Source organism: Copadichromis virginalis, linkage group LG8, assembly GCF_057382275.1.
Source record: "Copadichromis virginalis isolate Kocher_CV1m ecotype Utaka linkage group LG8, C_Virginalis_male_GT1.1, whole genome shotgun sequence".
Classification (NCBI taxonomy): Eukaryota; Metazoa; Chordata; class Actinopteri; order Cichliformes; family Cichlidae; genus Copadichromis; species Copadichromis virginalis.
The window spans coordinates 28,010,081-28,035,723 of record NC_140625.1 but is presented as its reverse complement, the minus strand read 5'-3'; the positions used below and the strand labels follow the sequence as shown (position 1 = coordinate 28,035,723).

The 25,643-nt window shown below is 40.4% G+C and overlaps 1 protein-coding gene across 1 annotated transcript; it reads left to right on the top strand.

The window, feature by feature from the left end:
• The first annotated feature begins 639 nt into the window (after nt 1-639).
• On the top strand, nt 640-25,425 carry LOC146703631 (inhibitor of nuclear factor kappa-B kinase subunit alpha-like). The gene is made up of 22 exons (XM_085466920.1): nt 640-990; nt 1,418-1,537; nt 1,696-1,790; nt 4,024-4,141; nt 4,905-4,974; nt 5,060-5,148; nt 5,785-5,874; nt 7,092-7,216; nt 7,450-7,557; nt 7,760-7,895; nt 9,650-9,844; nt 10,720-10,822; nt 10,933-11,056; nt 12,684-12,835; nt 12,927-12,988; nt 13,432-13,541; nt 16,959-17,008; nt 17,117-17,222; nt 18,016-18,163; nt 18,693-18,829; nt 20,556-20,655; nt 22,400-25,425. Exons 2-22 carry the CDS (start codon nt 1,433-1,435, stop codon nt 22,463-22,465), a joined length of 2,289 nt encoding a protein of 762 aa, XP_085323046.1. The 5' UTR covers nt 640-990; nt 1,418-1,432; the 3' UTR covers nt 22,466-25,425.
• Nucleotides 25,426-25,643: the final 218 nt, after the last annotated feature.

Below are 25,643 nucleotides of genomic sequence, written 5' to 3'. Positions count from 1 at the left end.
TTGGGGGAGTTTGCCATTTTGGTCCAAGTTCCACTCTAATGCACAAGATTCAAATTAATGTTTTAATTCTGCAGCTGAGGAATCTGAGTGTCCTCAGCTTACTCACAAAGCAGATTGGGTCTGGCCCAGTAACATACGCAAAAAACAAACAAAAAATCCTCATATACACAAAAATAAAACAAAATAAAGAAAACCGTCCTTCATGTGTGGTCCAAAGAACGGCTGGTAGAATAAGACTGGTCACACAGCCACAGCTGGACCTGCCTGGGTTTATGTCAGGTTTTAGTTCTGGCACCAGGTGTAAGCCTCATAAAACAACTGTCTCACTTACAGCTGGAATATTTATTAAATCACAATGTTTCTGTCCATCCAACCTTCATTGGTTGTATATTCTTACCAGACACCTTTCTAGTGCTAAAAAACGTAACTCAGAGATTTTGGTCACAGATAATTTGAGATCAGACTAATGAACACCTTGCACATGTATCAGTAGTCAGCTAATATAACTGGAAGAATGACCAATATGGCAGTATTATTTTAAAAGTAATTTCACAAGCACTCCACTGTAGGCTTCCGCAAAATCTGCCAATCAGGAAAAAGTGGGCATTAATGGGGCGGGCTTTAAGAGCCAGGAGCTGTTCGGGGAGATGCTGGACAGGGGGAGCTGCATAGCAGACTCTGGGGCAGTATAAATATGTATTTTGTTTAACTATGAATCAACAAAACTCTATTGGACCCCAGAATAAAAACACACGACTTAAAATAAACACAATGCCGCTTTTACACAGTCTTGACAGTGTTTTGAACGCAGTGGGCGTTGTGTTTTTGAACGCACCCTCGTTTCATTTTCAAGAGACACAGCCGGGCTTTCTGGTGACGTTTATGTGGGGAAGTCCAGTGTCGCGGTGCTGCGTTGACCTGAAAACAAGACACACTCCAGTTACACCTTTCTACTGCACACGGCTCATGACACTTCCATAGAAACCACAGGTAAGTGTCAAAAAGCGCCGAGAAGCCTTCATATTCTAACGCAAGGAAGCTAATAACCGGCTCCGTCTATTTCCTAGTAGGGCTACCGTTGGCTGGCTGGCTGGCTATGCTGTTAGCTAGCTGCTTGTTTGTTGACAAATATGAAAAACAAATGTGTATCTTGTTGTCTGGTATATTGAGTTGGGTATGTCTTGTCTATGAGTAGGCAGCCCACTTGTGTCACACTGCCACAAAACGTCAGTGGTAGCGTTTTTCCTGCTAAATCATCGCGCTGACATTAGCCTAGCAGCCATTCCAGTATGTAGCCCTGCCCCTGTGTTTGATAGGTTTATGTGATAATCCAAACAGCGCAGTCACTTAATAAACTGACAGGGTCTGCTGTGTTTCTGTCGCGTGACTCAAATATAATTCCCACACTCCGGTACAGGCTGCGTGAACAACAATGGAGAGACCTCCCTTCAGGCAGAACCAGAACTTGGGGGACTGGGAACTGAAAGAGAGGCTGGGCATGGGAGGCTTTGCCCATGTTTACCTCTATCAGCATATGGTGAGTGTCCAGCCAGGAGAGTTCCTAACCCTATACGTAACTTAGGAAAGGAGGATATGGGTGCTGGAAATTGAAATGGCCTGTTTTGAAGTAATCACCACCTGCTTTTCCTTGACTGTATTTGTATAATAATGTGATGTCTGCTGTCTGTTTTGCAGCAAACACACGAAAAACTGGCTATAAAAATGTGTCGCCTGGAGCTTACACCAAGGAATAGGGACAGATGGGGCAGAGAGATCCAGATCATGAAAAAGTTGGTATTTATTTTTTATTATTTTCCTTCCTTAGTGGCTTTTATTTAAACGTGTCACATCTGTATGTAACACTTCTTAGTGTCATAAAGGTGACACAAAAGTGCCATTTGAATCAAGTTCAGCTTTCTTGTTACCTGGCTTGACAAAACCTGAAACCCCAGTCAGAGATAATGAAGATCGCAGTGATGATTTAGCCAGAATAAATTTCATTCCTCTTGACCAATGAAGCGATGGCTACTAAAGTCAGATGTTGTTAGATGAGTGTGGGATAAAGATCTAGAAAGAATACTAAAAATAAAGTGGCAAAATGCATCACTGGTTGTGCAAATAGGACAAGAGAGAAGTTAATATATATTACCCCAGTTGTGGATAAATGGCACTGCTCCCAAGAGGCAAGGGAAGTAAACCCTGGCAGAATATCTAGAATGGGGTTTTGGCCCTCCTGCATTCTGGTGTATCTCCAGTTGTTCTGACTATGTCCTACACTGGATCCAGGGTGGGCTCATCCGAGACAGTGAGGCGCTCACATCCTTACTTTAATCCAAGTCACTTGCAAATCATGACTACCAAGCCTGACCTGTGGAGTGTCTGCAAGAGCCTTTCTTTGCGCACATATTTCTAATGTGCACTTTAGGTCTTAGAAGGTTAAAAACACATTATTGCAAAATGAGGGTGTTCATAACAGTCACGGCTGTTGTGGAAATTATTTTATTTTGTGTCAACATTAAAGTAAAATAGAATAATCTGTGTTCTTGAATTGTAAAACAGATGTATGAGCAGATGTTTATAAAGCATAAAAATATATTTATGCATTATCTCCATCATCAAATAAATACATGCTATTTTTTTTCAGTGATGTCAATGAAAAACAGCTCAGCAAGTTGAATACTAATACTCTAAAACTAATCTGTATCATACTCATCATATTGAAAATTGGAAAATCTGTGAAAATGTGGTGCTGTAAGCTGAGTTTTAAACCGAAACTCAAGGGTATATGTTCAGCTTATAACCATAGTGAGCATTGTTACCATGGTGATCTAACCAGGTAAAAAGAGAGCCAGCTTTGCGACAGTGAACGCGACACACCTTGCAAAGCTGGCTGGACTAATTTTTTGGCTTCCATATCAGGTTATGCTCAAAGTTTTGGTGTATAATTCACTTTAAGCACCACATTTTGTCTGATTCATGTAATTGCAGTGTGATACAGATTCTTTGCTGAGGATCACCTTTTGGATATGAAACCTGCTAAGCTGGTTTTCGTTAACACTGCAGGATGAAGGTGTGCAGTATTTACAGCAGCTCAAGCTGTGCATCAAAGGAATTTAAATGTATTGTGTTGTTGATGTAGCCTGATCCTCATTTGCTTCCAAGTCTGTTTTACACTGAAGGAATTACAGCTAACAAAGCAAAGACAGGAAGATGTTAAAGGCAGGATTAGAGTAGAGTACATCAGAGGGACAGCTCAGGTTGAGCAGTTTGAAGACAAAGTTAGAGGCGAGGCTGAGATGGATTGGACATGTGCAGAGGAGGGATAGAGGATATATTGGAAAAAAGGATGTTGAAGGTGGAGCTGCCAGGCAGGAGGAAAAGAGCAAGACCACAGAGAGATATGGATGTAATGAAGGAAGACGTGCAGACGGTTGGTGTGAGAGAAAAAGATGAGGGATAGTTTTAGATAGAGACAGATGATCTGCTGTGTCGATCCCTAATGGGAGCAGCCGAAAGAAGAAGAGTGCAGATTGAAAAATTAATAAGTCTGCTTTTAGGATATTTATTACCAAGAATATTAAATCATTTGAGATGTCCGCTTTGATCTGGCAACAAACAAAAGTGATTCAACCCTCATCTGACATCTCCATGGTGATAATGTGCTTATATTAGCCTAACTAATCTGTAGCTGGAGCAATCTGGAGCTGAAGGAAGTTTTACACAAGGAAATGGTGAATGACGTTAGACTTAACAAGCAGACAGCATGACACAATGTGTGAACAGATAAAATTAAGTTTGCACTAGAGCTTTCTTTCCTTGTTCCTTGTTGTGGGCCTTCTGAGAACTCTGGCTTTATACAGTGTGATCTTCTTCACAGTTATTGGTAGTTATTAATCAATTTGTGAAACCCACAGGCTTGCAGATGCAAGAATGAGTTACACTGTTATGCAGACAGTGGATGACTGTGCAGAAGTCTGTCTGGATGTCTTTAAAAAGTAATGTGGTTCCATATCTCTCACTCAGGTTAAATCATATCAATATCGTGACAGCCCAGGAGGTCCCAGAGGAGGTGGAGCCCATAGCCTTAAATGATCTTCCACTGCTGGCCATGGAGTACTGCTCCAGAGGAGACCTGAGGAAGGTGAGGGGGGGGGGGGTCATTTAGATGGGATTGATATTATTTGGAGAGTTTAGAAATCAGAAAAAATATGCAGCAGACTTTGCCAGAGAGCTGTAATATTTTCTGTCCAATGATAGTTTTGTGGGGAGTCATGGGTGCACAGCGAACAAGCTTTTAGTAGGAAATTCAGCGTGCTTTCTGTGGCTCCAGTGTGACAAAATGTGAATAAATTCAGGCTAAAAGTAAGGATCAGAAGCCTTTATTGGTATGTGGATTTAAGTCACTGACCAGGGTCATATTTCACAAGCCCTGACCACAACTCAAAATATAATGAAAAAAAAAATGTTTAAAGATAACAAAGGCAACAGATTAATGAGAAACAGTGAGCAAGACCAGAGCCTGGCACCTATAAAAGAGGATGATAAACAGGTGTGTGAGGCAGGTAGTGTTTGGAGTGTGGTCCCGCTCCTGAATTTCACATAAAGTAAAATCAAAAGTGTGAAATATAGAGGCCACTGCACACAGTGACCAATATATAGAAGGTAATATATGGAGTGATAGTGTGAAGTTAGCTGATGTTATCTATATAGCACTTTTCAACAAGATTGTTTAAAGTGAGTTATATAAGACATACATTTCATTAAGTACACACACAAAGATAAATAGAATTTGAAAATAAGCACATCATATCAGACTTCTTAATTTCAGAACATTTCTCACCCTTTGGTCACATGTTCTAAAAAATACCGCAGCTCTGATAGGATTTCTTTTTCCTGATTTGCAGGTGCTGAGCAAACCTGAAAACTGCTGCGGTCTGAAAGAAAGTGAAGTGCTTTCATTACTTAATGATGTTGGTATGTGCATTGTTCGGCTTATTCATTCAGACATTTCTTCTTTTAACATGTCATTGGCTTTGATTAAGTCTGACTTCTGCTCCAGGATCCGGTATCCAGTATCTCCATGAAAACAAGATCATACACAGAGATCTTAAACCGGAAAACATTGTGCTACAAGACATCAACGGGAAGGTAAACCAGCTACTCTTCCCTTTTTTTGACTGCTCTGTTTGACTACTTCTTCTTTCAGCTGCTCTCTTTAAGAGTCGCCACTGAAGATCTGCCTCCATATCATCTTTAGCATCTTCTCCTGTCACACCAACCCTCTACATGTCCTCCTTCACCACATCCATGAATCTTGTCTGACGTCCTCCTCTTTTCCTCCTGCCTGGCAGCTCCATCTTCAGGATCCTTTATCCAATATATCTACTATCCCTTGTCAGCCTTGCCTCTCAAACTCTGAGCTGTCCTCTGATGTACTTGTTTCTAATCCTGTCTATCCTGGTCGCTCTTAACATCTTCGCCTCGCCCTCCTGTCTTTTTGTCAGTGTCACAGTCTTGAGACATCACAGCAGGTCTCACTACCATCTTGTAAACAAACCCTCCCTGACACCCATCTCCACCCACTCCATTCTCTTCTTCACCTCTCTTGTGCACTGTGTGTTTTTCTTGGATGGTTGACCCCAGGTATTTAAACTCCTCTACCTTCACTATCTTTGCTCCTTGTATGTCCACATTAAGACCCGTCTCCCTCTCATTCACAGCCCGCTCTGTTTGACTGCTCATCTGAAATATACTCTTTTTTTAATTTATTTTTTTATTCTGCAGTTGGTTCACAAGATTATCGACTTGGGCTATGCTAAAGACCTGGACCAGGGGAGTCTGTGCACTTCATTCGTTGGCACACTTCAGTACCTGGTAAACACTTAAAGCAAACATTTATTTATCCTCAGATAGTGTATGTTATGTGCTATGTGTTATAGTAATTATAGATTTTAAATCCTTGACTTTACTTTCTACCTTTTTATAGAAATGACTGAACAGGGTCATTCTGAAAAATCAATCTGTGCCTCCCACCTCACCTCTTTATAGGCAGCTTGATTTCTGTAATAACATCAGTATATTGATCTCGAGACACTAGCTCTATAATTTTAGGCCCTTTGATTTGCTGAAAGAATTGTGAAAAACCTTTTTAGGACTAAAAGTTTTTTAATAAATTAAAAATGTGAACACCTGTATTGTTTTTTTTTTTCAGCTCATAGCCACGGGCTACATTCAGGAGTGTTAAATAATTGAATATGACTATATCAGAAAATTATCTTGACTTAGAACACATCATGGCTAGAAGACAAGCCTGTAGGTGAAAAAGCAGACCTGTCATATGATGTAACTTGTTGACCAACCACATGGTGATATAACCCTTAAAAAACTCATTTTTCTCCAGTGAACTATCAGAAAACATAACATACATCCAGGGTGGCAATGCTCGTCTCTTGTCTGTGTCATAAACATTGAATTGGTGCAGTTTTCTTACAGATATGATGGCATCTCATGATACTGATGCTCAAAGGTGGCTATGGAAAAAAAACCAAGATTGTAGCATTATAGATTGTGATACTTGGATCAGATGTTAACCTGATATAGTGGCAGTTTATTTATTTTATTTTTTATGTATATTTTTACATCTTGTTTCTTTCTCTGAAAAAGATGTCATGAAGGCTCAAAAAGTAAAAACTAATAAAAATGGTAACATTTCAACTCACCCCTACGTACAAAGTCAGCCTGTAACTCTGAAATAATATTGAGGGTGTAAATACAAAAGATAACACTTTGGATGGCTTCATTAAATACATAAAAATGACTGTATTAATATATATATTAAAAAAAATAGCCAATTTGCAGGTTCTGGGCTCCACTACAGTTTACCTGGATGAGTGGCTGACCCACGGCTGCTGCAGGGCCGTGGATTCACGTTGAGATCATTTCTTGTGGGTCATTCCTTCCACCCTTTTCTACTTTCCTGTCGACTCTACTGTCACATAAAGGATGGAAATGCCAAATAAGTCTTTAAAAAAGATCACTTCGTGTTTTATGAAAACACGAAACACTGTTGTTGTTTTTTTTCCTCTCTCCAGGCTCCTGAGCTCTTTGAGAATAAACCGTACACTGTGACTGTGGACTATTGGAGCTTCGGAACAATGATCTTCGAGTGCAGTTGCGGTTTCCGTCCATTCCTACACAACCTGCAACCTGTGCAGTGGTAAGTTGATCCTAGTCTGTGTCACTAATGTATGCGCTACTGGAAATTAGATGAGTCAGATGTCTGAGTAGAGTATGCAGGAGCCCAGCTCTGTTCTCACGTCAGATTTTATTCTACATCACATGTTTGTGCTTTAATTCGACTGAGGTACATTGAGAACTGCATCTTCTAAGTACTTCTAGTACTTTGTATTGAAAGAATTTGGTATTGATCCTTTCTGATCTTGTCTTCAGGGCCAGCAAAGTGAGGAATAAAGGTCCAAAAGACATCATGGCAGTAGAAGAACTAAACGGAGAAGTCAAGTTCTCCACACATCTCCCCTACCCCAACAATCTCAGCAGGTCAGCTGCAATCATTTTTACTGAGACATTTCCTTATTTTATTGAGCTGTTTGTCTCCTGTGAGGACAAATTAGTTTCTTCATGGTGTTGTGCTATAGTAATTTAAATGGAACGCAAAATAGCCGAGAGCATGTGAACTGTGGTTGTTGTTAATTACCCTCCCTGAAGACCTGTTTTAAATGTTTTAACCGGTTTTGTACAGGACGCTGTTGGAGCCGATGGAGGCGCTGCTTCAGCTGATGTTAAAGTGGGATCCAGTGCACAGAGGAGGCCAAGTGAACCATGAAACCAAGAAACCCCTGTGCTTTGAACTCCTTGATCAGATACTGATTATGAAGGTGAGGCACTGGAAGAGCTGGCTCTTCAGTCAGTAATTTGCAATGACACGCAGTGCCCTAGAAAGTTTTAGTGTTTTATTTTTCTCATCTTAAAATTATAAAGACAAGAAATACTAAAGCTGCCACCGAAGCTTTCACTACTTTTAGGCATTTTACTGCTAATCTCACTGGACTGATTGTAGCGTTTGTATGTTTGGTGGGCCAATCTGAAAGAAAGAAGCTGTGCACCATCATTGTCACTCATACAGGAATTATTGTCATCTATTTTTCTTTTTAAGATTTATTATAAATCGAAATTCTTTTTATTGTTATGCTCTCTGTTTGCATTTGTTCCGCACGTCACATTCAACATGGGTCACCTGTACGTAACTTAACGGTCACCACCCACACGGCAGGTTTTTGCAGTTTACACAAACACAGGTAAAATCCAAAGTGACATTTAAAGGAGGCCTAAACATGCTAAGAGATACGCAGCGTTTTTTAAAAATCTGTCACATTTTTTTCTGTTTTGTTAGTATCAGAAATAATTTTAAAACTAAACAATATTGATTATTGATGATGTTTCAAATTCCAGAAAAACGTATTATAGATATAGAAGTACAAGTCATGTTCAAAGGTTATTTAGTCATTTGAATATGTTTTATAGGTCTTTACAGATTTGTGGCGATAAATGTTGATAGTAAAGCTTGCAAACTTGTGATGTACATATTTAGACCCATACTTGAGGACTCGGATCTTCTTGGGATTAACTCTATGCCAACCTTTTTTAAGGGAGTTTGGTCTGGAAACTTCTGTTGTCTTGTTAGAAATATTGAAATAGAAACCTTGATTGTTTGTTTGTTTTTTAGCCAATGGGGAAATGTTTGTTTTTGTTTTTCTGTGCTCAGGATTACCCATATTTTTATATACCCATCCTTTACTTTCTCCCACTTAGTGTCTCAGTTCCTGTAATAGGGAAAAACTGACTTAGGAACAGTATTGATGAGGTGATGCAGAGTCTGTACATTGTCCTTCACAAACGTCATTATAAACTGTGCAGGTAGATAAACCAGACCAGAGGATTTCACTTGTTCTGGTTTCCTTCTCGCTACTCTACCGTAAATATGTGATTAGTGATGGGCTGCTTCTACGCAAAGGAGCTCCAGGCCTCATTCACAGTGACCACTGGGTTCTTGTTCAGTTTGGTTTTGCAACAAAATCTCGAATGTTTCAGTGCTGTGGAGATTTTATATTCTTCCCCATATCTGACACAATCCTGTAATCCCACCTCATTTAAAAGCATCTTCTCTGTGACATAACAGAGGCCAAAAGTCTCAGTGGAGTAATGCTGTCAAAACACAAGCACACACATGTATTGTACTGTTTGTGTAGCAATTCTCCAAATCCATGTTCTGGTTTCTTTTGTCTTCTTGTGGGAAAGTGGTGTAAGTGTGTTGGGATGAGTGAGGGTTGTTAATAAGAATTCCAGTATTTCCAGTTTATGCTACACATTAGAGCTTTCACCAAACATAACATTTAACAACTTGAAATCTTTATAAAAATGAACTGGCTGGCCTCGGCTGTCACAGCCCTCCCCATCTGCCAGTTTTTAGTAATAAATTAATTCCAGCTCTTTGGTGAGGCAGCAGTTAATCAATATTAAGAATAATTAGATTCTTGCAGCCCTCTGCTGGCCCATGTACCGCGATACATACTGCAGAAAATGATAGATCACGAAGTAGTTTAGTTTATACTGACGGGTTTTCTGTTTTCAGGTCGTCCACATCCTGAACATGACCACAGCGCAGGTCCACTCCTTCCAGCTAACTCCTGACGAGAGTCTCCACAGTCTGCAGAAGCGCATCGAAGCTGAGACCAAGATCGAGGTGGTGAACCAGGAACTGCTGCAGGAGACGGGAGTGTCACTGGACCCCAGGAAGCCCGCTGCACAGTGTGTCCTGGATGGAGTGGTGCGTTGATTTAACCACTGTTTAGATGAATGAAAGGATTTTAAATCTAAAATCACACGTGATGATGTACAATAACTTATTATTAAAATAATCATACATAACAGCTTTGAGTTTTTTGATGAATTAAAAAATCATCATCATCTTCATCTTGTTATCCAAGGAGCTAAAGTTGCAGCTTATTGGCGGTGTTCCTCACTGATTGTTATCCCTGGCCATGCTGTCTTTATATTTTGGGATACATCCATTGGCCTGATCCTGTCTCTCCTACATCGGGTGTCCGTGACAAAGGGCCGTGTTGTCCATCTGTTCACTTAATTTTATGTAGCTGTGTTTTATCTGTGCACCAACAGCAGTACCAGTGGTGGAGGGTCACTAAACTGAAAGTATTTCAGGCCTGTGACACCAGTGGCTTTACCAAAGTTTTTTTTTATTAAATAAATAAATAATCCATACGATCACAGCAACATGAATATATAAATATCACATGATGTAGTCTTGAATCACTGTGGGGTTTGCTAGGGTTTTGTTTACGTCACTATATGACACCTATAAGTGTCTGCTTCAGCACCTGTAAATCAGTTCGATCTGTCACAAATCACAGGGCTGAAAATCTTGATTGTTTGTTTTACCCATGCATGATTACGTTCTGTTACCTGCAAAAAAAAAAAAGCAAAAAACAACCTGTGCTATGTTTTGGTTTGCTTATTGGAGCATATACAACATCAAGCAACGGTGTTTAGAAAAATCTACATCTATCAATAATCATGACTCATTTCCCTCTAACTGCATCTATTCTGAGAGACTTGAAGTCACTCTCTTGAGTTGTAAAAACACTACTTGAGATCTTTGTAATGGTTTTCTTTCCTCCTGTGTAGAGAGGGTGGGACAGCTACATTGTCTACCTGTTTGATAAGAGCATCACCAAGTACACCGGCCCCTTCAGTGCCAGACGTCTGCCTGAGAAAGTCAACACCATTGGTGAGTTCATATGAAGTGACTCCAGTTTCTGAAATGAAAAGGACTGTTACATGACGGTGTTGGCTCTCTTCTGCTCTGTATAAAAACTTTCATGGTTTTTATTTTCCCAGTGCAAGATGCCAAGACGCAGCTGCCTTTGGTGGTGATGAAGAAAGTGTGGGGTGAAGCTGTGAGCTACATCTGTGGCCTGAAAGACGACTACAGCAGACTTTTCCAGGGGCAGAGAGCTGCCATGTGAGTCCCATAACAATCGTGTGTGATGTGCTTTAGCCCAGATCATGGTTTACAATGTGAATCCATGACAGGATTCAGAAATAACATCAGCTTTATGCGTCTGTGCTATTTAAATATTAAACAGTGTAAGTTGAGCTTTTTCATTAAGAGTGTTTTATGTTACATCCTAGCAGCGTACAACCAGATGTTGTGGTTTTGGTGAAGAATAGTTATTGTCAAACACAGAAATAAAACGACCGATATTAGTTTCATATCAAATTAATAATATTAGTTTTTCTTTTCTGAGGAGGAAATAATACTCTGTGTTTGCTACGGATGAAAAGACACCATACTACATCAGTATCAGTAGTGCATCAGTAGCTCTGTTTATATTAGACTTTAATTTTAGTTCATAATTTTAAACAATTATGTTCAGCACCAGCCAGAACAAAAAAGCAGAAGCAGAAGAACTGAAAGTGGTATAAGGGTACTGTGCGTGAACGTGTGAGTGGACCATTAATGGTTGCATCCAGATTCCTTTTACTCTTGCATAATCCACTTCTGTACGTGCTGTGTGAGGTATTGGTTGACTCTTGGTTCCTTGTTTCTCTCAATGTGGCTACTATGTTGGTTTTTCAGTGCACGTGAGCCTACTGCCGTTTGGGCCACATGTTGCTCCCGTCTGTCGGTGGTTGCCCTCAAAGGATGGGCCGTACGGTCAAAATTATGGTTTTTATGTGGTGTTTTTTTATTATTATTTAAATTGAGTTCCAAGAAATCTCCTTTAAAAAGATATTTTTGTGGACTAAGTTATGAAGTAATCCTAATTACTAATCAAGATTAACCAAAATAAAATAGATTATGATTTCTGCTCTTATCCAGCAGCACACTTACACAGGCTTTAGATACCTGCATTATTTTCTGAGTGTGGACAAAGTGTAGAAATGGAGCAGGAAAGAAATTAACTTCCTGGTGACTCATGTGTACAAAAAGCCAACTGTTATTAGGCTGACATCATTGTTTTGAAATGTGACACACCAACATTTATGAAAGAAAGTGATAAGGCGCTGGGCACCGAGTCTCAGCACGGTGGCTCACTTAAAACGGGTTCAAAACTGAAACCGGTTCTCAATTCTGTTTATGCTATTTAAATCATTTCTCTTTGTTACACTCACGACTTCTGCTTAGTAGCTAGGAATCCCAGCATCTCCTTATTTATCTGCAAGTTTTTGTAAACAAAAAAAAAACATTTAATAGTTTTAGTAATTGCATTTGTTGGTCCAGGTTTTATTATTTTTACCTCGAAGCCTTAAAGTTGAGCCCTGAAGAAACCCATCTAAACATTTTCTGTAAATTTTATTCCAACATTTAACTGTTGGTTGAATATTTAGAGCAATGATTTAGTTGTCAGCTGAATATAGTTGTAGTGTCGTACACACCCTTCAGCTCTGCTTATTTTCCAGTGTAATTCTTCCCGAGTCCTAGTTTGAATTCAACTTTCTGTTGTGTTGCTCCTCACACTCTGGTGCTTGTGACTGTTGCTCCTCTGGAAGCTTTAGCTGTGGCTGGACTGTCAGCCTGTCTTCTTCAGTCCTCCGCCTTCCTCTTGGAGCTTTCTGATTTTACCATCTCCTCCTTCCCCCTCAAGGTTGAGCCTCCTCCGCTACAACACCAACCTGACCAGGTGTAAAAACAGCATGTTCGGCTTCTCGCAGCAGCTCAAAGCTAAGCTGGATTTCTTCAAGAGTAGCATCCAATATGACTTGGAAAAATACAGCGATCAGATGCATTATGGCATATGTGAGTGTTTGCTGGCAGCTGTTTGCTCTTTGTTTCAGTAAACATGTTGTAGGGTGCTCGGTGAGCTCACATTTGTCTGATTTGTCCAAAGCCTCAGAAAAGATGCTGAAAGCCTGGCAGGAGAACGAAGAAAGAGCTGCAGCTTTTGCTCAGGTAACTCATCTCTTAAAAATAAGATACAGACTGGTAGTTGCTAACCAGCTAGTCCAGGCTCTTTCATGTTTTTTGTTTTTTCCTACTGGTTTACTGCAGTAGGTTTACCAGGTTGCTCTCATTTTGGACTGCAGCTGGTGAGAGTAGTTCTTCTGGTTCCAAAGTCACTTCTTAGGTGATCCCCTGACCTACAGTGAGGGCTGCAGACCAGAACAAGGACTACCTTCACCTACTGCAGTCCAAGATGGTGGAGTTGATGTTCATCTGCAGGATCACAGTCACTGAGGAGGCTCAGTTCGAAGCACTTTGCTAATGAAAACATTTGCCTGGATAAATGTATTAAATTCAGTTTAATAAAGAACGCGTGTAGGAATCACTGTGATGTTTACCAGTGCAAAGGCTTCCGAAAGCAGCCTTTGGTTGATCCGTTGTCTGTCCTGCAGGTGGCAGAGGTGAGCCATTTGGATGATGAGATCATGGCTCTGCACTCTGAGATAGTAGAACTACAGAGGAGCCCATATGCCCGACGCCAAGGAGACAAGATGGAGCAGCTGTGAGTATTAAAAGGGTTTAACCTGAGATGATTTAATCTGTGGACATTTATCAAGAGCCATCTAAATCCCACATTTCACCTAATTTAAAAGACATAAGTAACAGTCACTTGTTGGCCTTTGATTCTTTTTGGTTGGTGTGCATAATGGTGTCTACAGATGATTTTGACACTTTGGTTGTCCCCGCTTCACCTGAGGAAATGACCGGACGGTGCCAAAAACAATCCTACATCATGAATACATTTACATGCACACTAAATATTTCAAATATGACACACACTTTGGCTGTATACTGATGTACTTTGAATGTTTGCAACATGCTTTGGACTTGTGTACAGAGCACATGGAAATGCATCTAAATTTGACTCCCGGCTTCTTGCCTGTTTACAGTCCACTCAGTCACCAGTTTGTAAGGATGGTTGTGTGGTGTGCATAAATGTCATGATGGAGAATTTTTCCAGAAGGTTTCCAGCTCTGTTTGGACGAACAAACAGATGTATAACATTGAGGGAAGAAAAAACCTTCCTTCATGACTAAGAGGTCGAGATCGCAACAAATAAATGTGGGACAAAGAGGACAATTGTGTGAAAGAATATGGGACACATTACTAATGCTGAAAGGCATTTAACACGTGAAGGACAAATATGTTTTATTTCAGTGCGATGCTCCCAATTGCCTTACCACAGTGATCATAAAGGAAACTGACATCTATATTTAATTATACAGAAATCTTCATATTTTTATGTGTTCTCCTTTTTTTCCCCAGTAACTTTTTTAACGTGTTTACTCCGATTTTTTTGTCTCTAAAAATCCTCTATCAACATGCACGTTTGTTTCTGAGCTGTGCGCTTATAACTGACGAAATAACTGGGGAAAAACAAAAGCCCTGCATACGTTCATTACCTTTATCTAGTTAGTGGAAGTTTCCCGGTCTTTGTCATTGCGGCAACTTTTATTCGTTTTATTTCGTTTTAGGAAGTTTTAGTCATTCCACAAAAGTTTGTGTAAAGCTTGTGACTTTATACTAGCTTGGAATTTCCTCATAGGCAGCAAAAGACGGTGACGTGTTAATCTAAACGAACCCCATGATGACAGTATTTCCTAACAGCAATGTATTAAAAGTCAGACTATTTACAAGCAAATTTTTACGTCTGCGTTAAATCTGTACTGCAGGTATATTGTAACCACAACCTGTTCTAATGTCCTGTGCTATAACTTACACTGTAACCTTACATCCACCTTCGTAGAGATGTAACCACATGTTGCATCTCTAAAGAGAGAAAATGCACATCTACATGCAGAAATGACAAAGGATCACTTTACAAAGACTCTGTAGCGATTCAAAGCAGTATAAATTAAAGTTTTGACTTTAGATCACTGTGTAAGTTCTCAGTCATCACCATGGTAATTTAAGGACTTCTTTTATTTCTCCTTTAAATAAATCCAGTCGCTTTTCTTTCCAAGCTCCTTAGACTTCAGAGTTTTAGAGCCAGTCATGATGTGAGACTTTATCTCAGTAAAAAAAGCTGTGCTGACTCATATAAAGGGGGCACGTGAGCTCCACGGTCTACACCCAAGTCCAGTAAAAGAAAACACTAATAAACTTGGACTGTGGAGAAAAAGCATGCAGGCACAGGGAAAATGTGTAAACAGCACTTAAAAAGGCAAGAAGGTGAAGAATGAGAAGCTGACCAGGAAGTTTGAGTCACGAACCTTCTTGCTGTGAGGCAACTTTAGACCACTAACCACGCCACCATGAGCTTGGCAGATTTTTGTCAGTGAAAAAGTTCATTTACTTTGAGATCTTGAGAACACGCGCAGAGAAAAGGTACAGCAAACAGTTCGATGTTGACTGACCATCAGCTGGCGGACGTTTCTCTACGGTTGGAAAAATGCCTCCAAAATAAAAGCTTTGCTGATGCGAAGACACTAAGCTTGTCACATCAAAATTTATAAAGATGAGGTCGGGAGCAGAGAGGCAGTGTTTAAAATTGGCTTAAAATCTTTTATTTATACTAAAAATAAACAAATAAATTAATTAAAACAGGTTAACCCGGAGATAACATCATCATTTCAACCATGTTCAGCCAAACATAAAGTGAAGTTTATGCAGGACTACAAAGTCTGTAGCAACGTTAATGAGAATACATGTCAGGTGATGTAAATGGAGGCAAATCCCCATCCACAGCTCAAATATCCAACTTCAGTGAAAAATCCACTTCATGCTGTGTCATCAAAGCCTGCCACCTCAGAATCTCTCACAGAGTGGACTCTCCTGACTCAGTGGGAATAAGCATGAAGTCCTAGGATTTCATTTATTTTCCTCCAAGCCCTCTCATTGTCTTTTCCTTCTGTACATGAGTGTAATCGTGTCTGTAGATTCTCCAGACGCCATTGCTGATAATACACGAAGGCCAAGCTTGTTGGCTCCATTTGTGGACAGAGCTGTGTTATTCGAATTTTTTTTATAAGATAGTAGCAGGGAAAAGGAAAAAGGAGATTGCTTTGGAGAAAAGTGAGTGAAATTATTGCATTTTGTGGTAACTGCTGAAAATATGTGACTGTAACTTGATTCCAGCCGTTGGTTGTACTCCTCCTTGTTCTCCTGTCGACTGTGGGAAGGAAATATTTGTGTGTTTTGAACACATTTGGTCTGAACGCACGTTAGGAAGTACCAGATGCAGTAACGAGCCCCAGCTGAACTCTAACTGGGGTCATTGCAGTTATGTGCAGCTGTGCACAGTGAAAGCTTAAAGTGCCCCTTCTTTAAAAAATGTGTTTTCACCAGGTTAGCCTTGGCTCTGTGGGAAAGTTTCTGATCCTGGTGTTGACTGTTGACAGTAGAGACATAATGATGGGCTCGGTGCTCTTCCTCTTTTTAGTAACATAGGGTCTAAAGACCCGGTTCACCACAGCCTCGCTGTCCTCCTTCAGTAAATGATACAGCAGAAACCCCCATGTAGGCCAGACCTCAACATATCACCAAGTTAATAAAGAAACATAATCGCAGTGAAGATAAGGGATGTGGCTGAAGTTTCATACAGCTTAATGAAGTGCTGAAGTGCTGGTGTAACCTCACCTGGATGTATGCATCTTGCTTCACTCCACAGGGAAAAGACTTTGCTCTACATTTTAGTCGATCAAACTAGTTTGCTGTTGGGTAAAAGTTTACTACTTTTTCTTTTGTAAATCCTGTGAATTGCTGTCACGTCATGCACTGGATTGAAAGCGTGCCACTTTAAATTAAAAACCGTCCTTGGTGCTGCTGTGAAAGTTCTGACCAGTGCCTGTCTTCAACACATATGGAGAGGATACCAGTGGTGTTTTTAAACATGCAACTTCAGAGAGTAATCTGATCATGAGCTTAGCTTCAGAATTCAAAGAAGAACATTTTAATGTGATAAAATAATTTTTTGCAGGGAAGAAAAGGCAATCGAACTTTACAAGCAACTGAAGATGAAATGCAAAGGTAAGAAACGTTGAATGGATCATTTAAAACTCTGAAATCAGAAGAGAAATTAATCCATTCTTTAAACTGAGGTGTTGTTTAAACTCCCCCCCCACCCCCTTTGGTTAGTACCTGACTCTGATGTGAGCTGCGACAGCTCTGAGATGGTGAAGGCCATCATCCAGACAGTCCAGAACCAAGACAAAGTCCTCAAAGATCTGTTCACACACCTCAGGTGAGGGTCCACCCATGCTTGACAGTTTGATTTCACCCTGAGCTTTACACCTCTGATTACTGTTAATTATCTGTGGTCTCATACACTTTTATTTGTTCTTAAGTGCCACGGTACTAGTAATGCATATTTGTAGTACTTTTTTATTTTTTATTTTATTTTTTTAACCTATCTCGAGGAACTTATATGTTCTCTCAGGGCAGGTTAATGCTGAATCCACAGGTTCAGATGTTTTCCTACTCATCTCCATCCACATGAAAATGCAAATAACAGTATCAAGTGCCGCCAAAGCAAAAGGTGACACTATAACCCCAATTCATAGATTCATGTTGACCAGTCAAAAGCCTGCAAACAACAACACAGTGCACACCCTTGATATTGCAAGAAAAGTCTTCATGTTCCTCGCCCACAAGTAAGCACAGAAATAGAGATTATAGAAATCTTGACCCTGGAAGGAGTTTATCTAAAGTTCAGTGACATGAAATAATGTTTATGTGTAGATGAAAATCCCGTGTATGTGAGGACAGGGCCTAGATTAACCCACTGATTTATAAAGAAGTGACGGCTCTTAAACACATAAAACGTCTGCTGGTATTAAGGAAAGTTTAAGCTGCAGACTTTACCCCCTGAATTTTCAGTTACTCCCTCCCTGCTGAGGAGGAAACTTTTGGAGCATAAATTACTCCAGAACTTGAATCCATCCCCAGTGTGAGGTCTACACTGAGTCTGTCTAAAGAGTCACAGTGACGGTGGAAAACATCATTTATGTTTTCCCTGATTTGTCTCACCCCAACAGTAAAATCCTGATCAGCAAACAGAAGATCATTGACTTGTTTCCCCGGATTGACAAAACTCTGGAGAACATCAAGGACGCTGACAACACCGTGATGCAGATGCAGATCAAGAGACAGAGGGAGTTCTGGCACTTACTTAAGATCGCCTGCGTGAGTAAATCTACATCAGTCGTTAGCAGCCCGGTCTACTTTTTCCAAGTTTGTGACTTCATTTGTCTTTGAAATGTAGTGTGGGGCATGATGCAAAGAAGTGGGGGAAGTTGTGTAACTGCTGGATAAAACTATTTATGTACAACTAAGAATAAAATGTCATCAGCTTTTCTCTGATTCTACAGAATATCAGAAGTTTTGTCTGATCAGCATCCAGCTCAGATAAATTTAGTGTACTGGTGTATAAGAAAAGAAAAAAGGAAGTCCTCTAATTGCTGGAGCTGGATCCTGGTAATATCCTGGAATAGGTTAAGTTCACTTATTCATTTTCTGATTCCCTTTTCTGCAGTTGTCAGACCCAGTGGTGGTGAGCTTTGTTGTACTTTCTGTGATCTCCTCAGACTCAGCTGCTATAAAGTACCAAACACAGAGTGAGCGGTAGGGTGTGCCGCCTGCATTCCTGCTGTAGGAGAGGGGAGGCGTGTTTTTTACTGCTGCCTGTAACGGTGTGTTTCTGTCTCTCCTTCAGGCTCAGAACTCGTCACGGAGCTCGATAGCAGCCAGTCCCGAGTCGTCCAACCTGCTGCAGGTTTCTCAGTGGTCCCAGTCGGCACAGCCCGTCAGCTCCCCGCACCCCCTGACCTCCCTACCAGGGCCAAATGACAGGTAACGTCCACTCAGCCGTGTTGGGACTGGGGTCAGCTCTACAAGTGAGATGTTCACACTCCTTTAACATAGAATTCAGCAGAAGCACCTTCAGCATTGATAACAGCTGGTAGTTTATTTCACTTGGTGCCAAATTACTAAGGAAGTGTCGACACGGTGAGGTACCTGTTTGTGAATGTGGATGTGTATATGTGAATAAAAACAGCTTAGTAATTTCCTGTTCATATACAGGAAATCTCACATAAAACAAAAGACTTCACAGACATCTTCCTCTCTCGACAAATGGTCATGATTTGACTCACTCAGCCAAATTGTTGAGTGGTCTGACGGGCTGATTGTTGAGCCACAGCTGGACTCGGTCGGTCTCAAACTGAGAAGAGAACGATACAAACAGCTTTGTTCCAGTAGCTATTAATCATATCTTTCATTTCCTACATGATGTTGGTATGTTTTCCTCATTATGTCTCATATTGTTGTCTGATTTTTTATTTTTTATTTTTTTAACTGCATTTGAGGATGGATGACTCGCTGAGTGCAGGTCATATCTGCCCATGGGTACAGCTAAAGTAACCTGAAGCTAACCAGCTGTGGTGCTGGAGCTTGAATCAATGCAGTCGATCAGATCGCCATGTCCAAAGTGAACGTGTGAATCCTTCCTAACTGGTGCATCAACTCCCTGTTGATGTTCCAGAGAGACTGAAGCTTTATTCAGTCTCTCTTACCAGTTGCTGGCTGGTTGGGGGTCATGGTTGTTTCAGGTCTTTAAGCCCTATGAACTGTTTATTAATGGATCGTTTTGGCACTTATTTGGCACACCAGGTCATTTTGAAGCGTTGGAAAAGCTCTAAAAACGCGACACTCTAAAGGTTGTGACTAGCTGTGCAATGCAACAGAAGATTCCCAGGAGTTAAGACGCCACAGGCAATCTTTGTTCCTGTCATATGTCTGTCACAGTTCCAGGAATGACTCGTGTGTCATGAAATCCCTCCATCCTTCTTTTTTTTCCTTCTGCTTTTAAAGTTTGGGCTTGTTGGCAGCTGACTAAGCATGTATTCCTGCCAGAGGTTCTTTTCCCCAGCAACATTTTCCAATTCCACCTGGGGCGATCCTGAGTTATTCCTAGGTCTACCTTTATTAGAGGTCTGAGGTCTCCACCCAGCTGGCTTTTCCCAGATAATCTTCAAAGAAAGATGAAGAATGATTCAAATGACCCACATGACTCAAAAAACAGAGCTGCAGCACCTGCCAGACCTGGGAGGAGAGCTCACCAGCAGGGAGCTGTACAAGCTGGACTGCAGGCAAAAGCTGGACTTAGTTTTTGGGACCTGGAATATGCACAATAATTGAGTCATAATAGTTTTGTTTTTATGAAGCATTAAAAAAGACGCATGCCTGAGGAAGATCCTGTGCATTGGAGCATTGCATTTGGAAAAGTGTTTTCAGAATGCTCGTAGTTGGTACATTATCTTTTTCATTTTTCTAAATATTATTTCAGCCTGTTCTCTTCATTACATTTCCAGCCTGTGTTAGCTAAACTGTTAGTATAATAATAACTGTGCACATGACTGAAGCATGAACATACTGCCATATATATAGTTTGTAGGCCAGTGCTTTGTGTTTTGCCCTTGGGCGTTCTTCTTTCTGTTGCAAGATAGTAAACACATTGTGCATATGAAGGAGGCGTCATGTGACTGAATTGTGTCTGAATTGTGTGCGTTTCCTTCAGTGATGCTGCCCCACGACTCCTGCAGGAGAACCAGAAGTACCTCAGTCAGCTGACCAGCCTGATGCAGGAAGCTGCTGACGAACAGGCCAACAGCATAGTGGTGAGTTTGCTGCTTTTTATCTGCTGCTTTTAAGGTTTGTTTGTTATTGGAGAGGGCTGCATTTAAATCAGCCATAAAGTCTTAATTTATTTTTATTTTCCCTTTGGGAAACTAGACGCACTAGGCGTCTCCTATCTGCATCTGTGAAGGACCTGAGGCCTGTCAGCATGTCTTTAATCTAATTTAGGAGAACAGGACAGGACCTCGCTGTTCTTTTTTTTATTTTTTTTATTTTTATTTATTTATTTTTTTTAGTCTTGTCATGAAGGAAGGAACTTTTTGTTTCTTTTAAGCTTGCAGATGTGATAAGAAAACAGAATCACACAGAGTTTTCAGTTTCCTGTATATTATATAGTAATATTTATTAGCGTGATAAATATATATTATACATTTTGAATTATATTTTTATCAGTTATTAAAGATGATGACAAGCTAACACTTTATAATAACCAACATTTAAAAACAAATCATAGTTAAATTGATAGTTATTTAAACGGTAGGGATGCTATTAATCATATTTATTCATGTCTTCATGTTTTAGTTATATATTGAGTTATCCTAGCTGATAATCAATTATTTGAGGCTGTTCTCATTACCAAGTACTGCTGTTCATTCGAAGCCATAATGCTTGATTTATACTCATAAATCTGACATTTGACTCCAAAATTTGATCAATACTTTAATAACGTCTTTCAGTAAAAGTCACTTTTGTTCCAAGCTCATCACAAACAGCTCAGTTTGAGCACAACATGATGCACTTCACCAGGTGTTCTTCCGTTCTTCACTGGTCTTCACGTCACACCAGGAGCATTTTGGAAGCAGGGGTCTTTTATTTTGAAATTCTCTCTGTAGTTTCTGTATGCATCTTGAGATCTGAGGTTATTTTCAGAGATGCAGTACAGAACGCTGCTTCTGAAACGCACCGCAGTGCACCAGGTGGAAGCCGGTCATGGTCATGAATGCGTGCAGTGAGCCGTGCATTTCACGGGGTCACTCTAAACGGCACTCTCAACACAGTACTGCAAGTTATGCTTCAGGTTTCCTTTAGCGTCAGTTCCATGAAACACATGTAGCGTTTATAGTCCGACTGGTCTCACGCCTAACCGTGAGAATGCACGGGGCGCCGCTGGGTCGCATTTCAGCTCTAACGCAGGCGCTGAAGCTTATCCCGCCAACTCGCATTAATGCCGGCAATTCTAACTAATGTGCTGCCGCGTGTTTCAGAAACACTCCAGTGGCAGCTTCTCAACAGAAGTTGTTTGAAGTTCAATAGAGCAGGTCACACAGAGAAAAGCTTTTCAAAATAAAAGACCTCACTCTAAAATGCTCCAGGTGTGATCTGAAGCCTTGCAACAATTGGGACAGAGCACACCCAACATGGTGCATCTCTCTTTAAAGTTGCCACTTCCAACTTATGTTAGCAGTGATTTTTTTTTTAACCATTTTTAGTAAAGTTTTATCAAAGACTGTAGATGATTGTTGTAAAGTCAAAATGTTAGACCATTAATTGTTAACAAATATTAGGTTTTTAATTATAATAATATTTAACTGTAAACTAAGGTGTCATATTATCTTTTATTAATGATGATTGTTGTGAAGCGTTATCAAAACTCTGTAAAACGAGACTGTTTGCAACTAACATCCAAAACTTATTAAAAACTCAGAAATTAAGATATATTTGCACTTCAGCACGTTACATATTCTCGGTTGTCTTTTACTAACGCCTCCATTTCCATCTTTCAAGGACCAAGACTGGAGCTGGACGAAATACGAAACTTTAACAACAAAACTAAAAAAGCAAAATTCGTAAAGTCCACCTTCCACCCCCCGCCTGAGTAACACTAAGGACTGTGAGCTGATAACGCGGCTGAGCGGCGTCTAACAGTACAGTAGTACAGTTTGTACATGGACTCGGGATTTTCTCGTGAAAACGACTTTCCTGCTCATCTTTAAAGAAAAAAAAAAAAAGCTGAGTTCACGCATGCTCAGCGGCGTCCGTCTCCTCCCATCGTCTCACATGGTGGAAGGTTTGATTATTGAGCTTGTTTTTTATGACAAAACAATGAAGCTGTCTCTCTCTCTCTTCTTTTCTTTATGCTGCACAATATTCATCACACTTACTATCACTGCAAAAATGGAGCAAACTATAGCACCACATTTGAGGGCTTGACGTGGATCAGTCAGGTGGGAGAGCGTTCGACAGGAACGTGGGAACTCGTTTGACCCCGTGGCATGAACGGGAAACGCAGGAAGGTGTCGGGGGTCGCTGGAAGGCGGGTGTGGGGAGGAAATAAGAATCAAGCAAAGAGCACTTTGATACTCCCATGTGTCCTCTCTGTGAAGAGGTGAAACGTTCCCAGCTGCCAAAAATGTTGCAGAATTTAAAGCGAGCAGAAACTGTCAGCGTCGGTTTGATTGATTTACTAGAAACGTTTGAGGGCGCGTGTTGAATTCTCTGTATGTACGTTTTTAAAAAACAAGTGTTACAGGCAGAAATCCCATGGCTGGCCATTATGTTAATACGATGTGTATATTGTATGTGTGTCTTTTTAACCGTCATGGATGTAAGGCGGGGTTTTCTCGTCTCGTTCGGGTGCAAATAATGTACGCTAAATTCATAGTCGTGCAGAGCTGAAACGATCAGTCCGTAGTTTCCACAGAAATCTGAGTAATCCTGTAATCAATTCTGCATCAAGACGAGCAGGTGGTGGGGCTCGTGTTCAGACTGTGCCGTAAAACCACTGCAGAAGAAGAGGACGGGGTTAGGAGACCAGAGGGCTGCAGGGCGGAGGCAGATTTAATGGGACGGTGAAGGATGGCGAGGCTTGCTTTGTGCTGCACGCATGAGCTGCTCCAGAGGAAGTTCTTTTCAGATTTTCAGATTAAAATGTAAATCTAAAAGTGCACGTTTCCAAAGAGCAATTTATATCGACGAGGTTACCTGCCGAGCTGCATGTCAGTAAAGTTCGCACAGGAACCTTTGCACATTTAGTCACCGTTGCAGAAAATAAATTGCATATTCATGATGATTAAGAATAAATAGCACGATTTACACTTGGCCGACCTCCCACTTTAAGATGATCTGGGCCGTCTTCAGCACAGCGGCCGTGTTTGCATCTCTGAGTGAAATTGCCGTTATTCCTCCAAATCAGTGAACACGTTTAATTTTCTGCAAAAGCCTCGTGATGCCCGTCTGTCTGGGAGTTTAGGTTTTCTCGAGTCCAGTGAAAGCTCGGTTAACAAAAACATGAAAAATCTTTTTCACTGCAGATCTGATATCTTTGTCTCCCTGTCAAGGCTGAAAACAAATATTTTGTGCACATCATGATTTATTGGGTAATTCTGCTCATCTTATTATGGATTTGAAAGATCTGAAAGTCTAAAACCTTGTTGGTGTATTTTTGACAGATTAAAGTCAAATTATTTATTCAAAAGAAAATAAATCAAGTGTTTCTGATCTCTCTGAGATGATAATTTATCTTTTTCTTTATCAAATACGGCCAAAAAGAAAACCATCTCAAATGTCAGTGCCGTTTTTGAACAGTTTTATATTCAGACTTTTTATTAAGAGAGATTTTTAAGGATTCTCAACTTTTTCTGAAATCAGAGAGAAATGAGTGATAGTCAGTGATAACAAATGTGCCATCCACCAGAGTCTGTCATTCAAAAAATGAGGAAATGTAAAACAAATGAGTAATCTTACCCTCTTATCCGGCTCAGGCTTGCAGGGGTGAGTGTGGAAATCATTTCCTCTATTTTTAAATAATTGCATGTGTAAAGCTCAAGCCTTCACTGAGTCACATCGCACACCTCAACACGTTTATCAGGTAAAGAAAACAGGATCCAGGTTCAATTTTATTTCATTAGCCGTCGGCTCAGTGGGATAGTCTGATGCTCTGCGTCCCACCAGTTGGACCCACTCCACAGTTTGAGAACCAAAAGGTAAAACTGGTGTAAACAGAACCAGAGCTGCTCTTACTTTCATTCGTTCCTGTAGGAGGTCACGACTGAAGTTACTGACAGTGAGAAAGTTACATTTGGAGCCTTTCAGTGATAACAAATAATGTCATCTGCCAGAGTCTGTCATTCAGGAAATGAGGAAATAAAAACAAATCGGATGCATTTAGTTTGTTTGGATTGTCTGCGAGTCTCAGCTCGAGTTTTCCCCTCATAACAATCAATCTGTCAAAAATTAGGGGTTTTTGTCCTTATTTTTTAAAAGTCCAGAATTGATTCATCCATGAGTAAAGCAGTGATTATTATAATGTTACACGGTATATTGATGGTGCTGAAGAAACGCTTCCTGTTTCTCCGCTTTCTCAGATCTGAGTAACAGGAAGCCGAGAACGTCTCGGGCTAATTTGCTTGAAAAACAAATAAAGACTAGCCGGCTAATCGTTTCAGCTCTCACCATAAACACGAGTCGTTTCTCTCTGACATCCCATAATGACAGGAATGCAACAACGTTGGTGCAACGCGGTCGGGCTTCCTCTAATCGGAGCGATCGAACCCGTGAGCGATGGGTTGAATGTGCTGTACGTCGTGTTTCTTTGGGCCAGAGAGAGAAATGAACTTTCTTGTATTTATGAAGTTAAAGTGCAATGGCTAAAATAATATTTTCTTTTTGTTTTGTATTTAAATAACTCCGTTTGTTTCTTTCCATTTGAGTTTTGTTTCCGTCTGCTGGTTTAAGTATGTTCACTTTTTAGAAATGTAATTGTATGAAGATCAAATGTTTACCTGGAAATAAAATAAATCACTTTGGCACGATTCCTGTGTCGATGCTTCTTTCAGTTACTCGGTGAGGAAAAGCTGGAGCCCGGCCAAACACTTGATTGCGGGCTGAACCCAACATAACAAGAAGGTTGTTATTTCCATCTGCGGTAGTTTATATTTGTTTGGGTTTGTCTCAGCTCCTCTGCCTCGCACTCTTGCAGAGGTTTATAATTTCATCCAATTTGTGGTTTAATCTGATCTATTCAGTTCAA

Bases quoted from the DNA above. Each gene is read 5' to 3' on its own strand.
- LOC146703631 (XM_085466920.1), top strand. From the start codon at position 1,433: ATGGAGAGACCTCCCTTCAGGCAGAACCAGAACTTGGGGGACTGGGAA. The intron at 7,896-9,649 runs GTGAGGCACTGG...TTCTGTTTTCAG, and splicing joins ATCAGATACTGATTATGAAG to GTCGTCCACATCCTGAACAT. The intron at 18,830-20,555 runs GTAACGTCCACT...CGTTTCCTTCAG, and splicing joins CTACCAGGGCCAAATGACAG to TGATGCTGCCCCACGACTCC.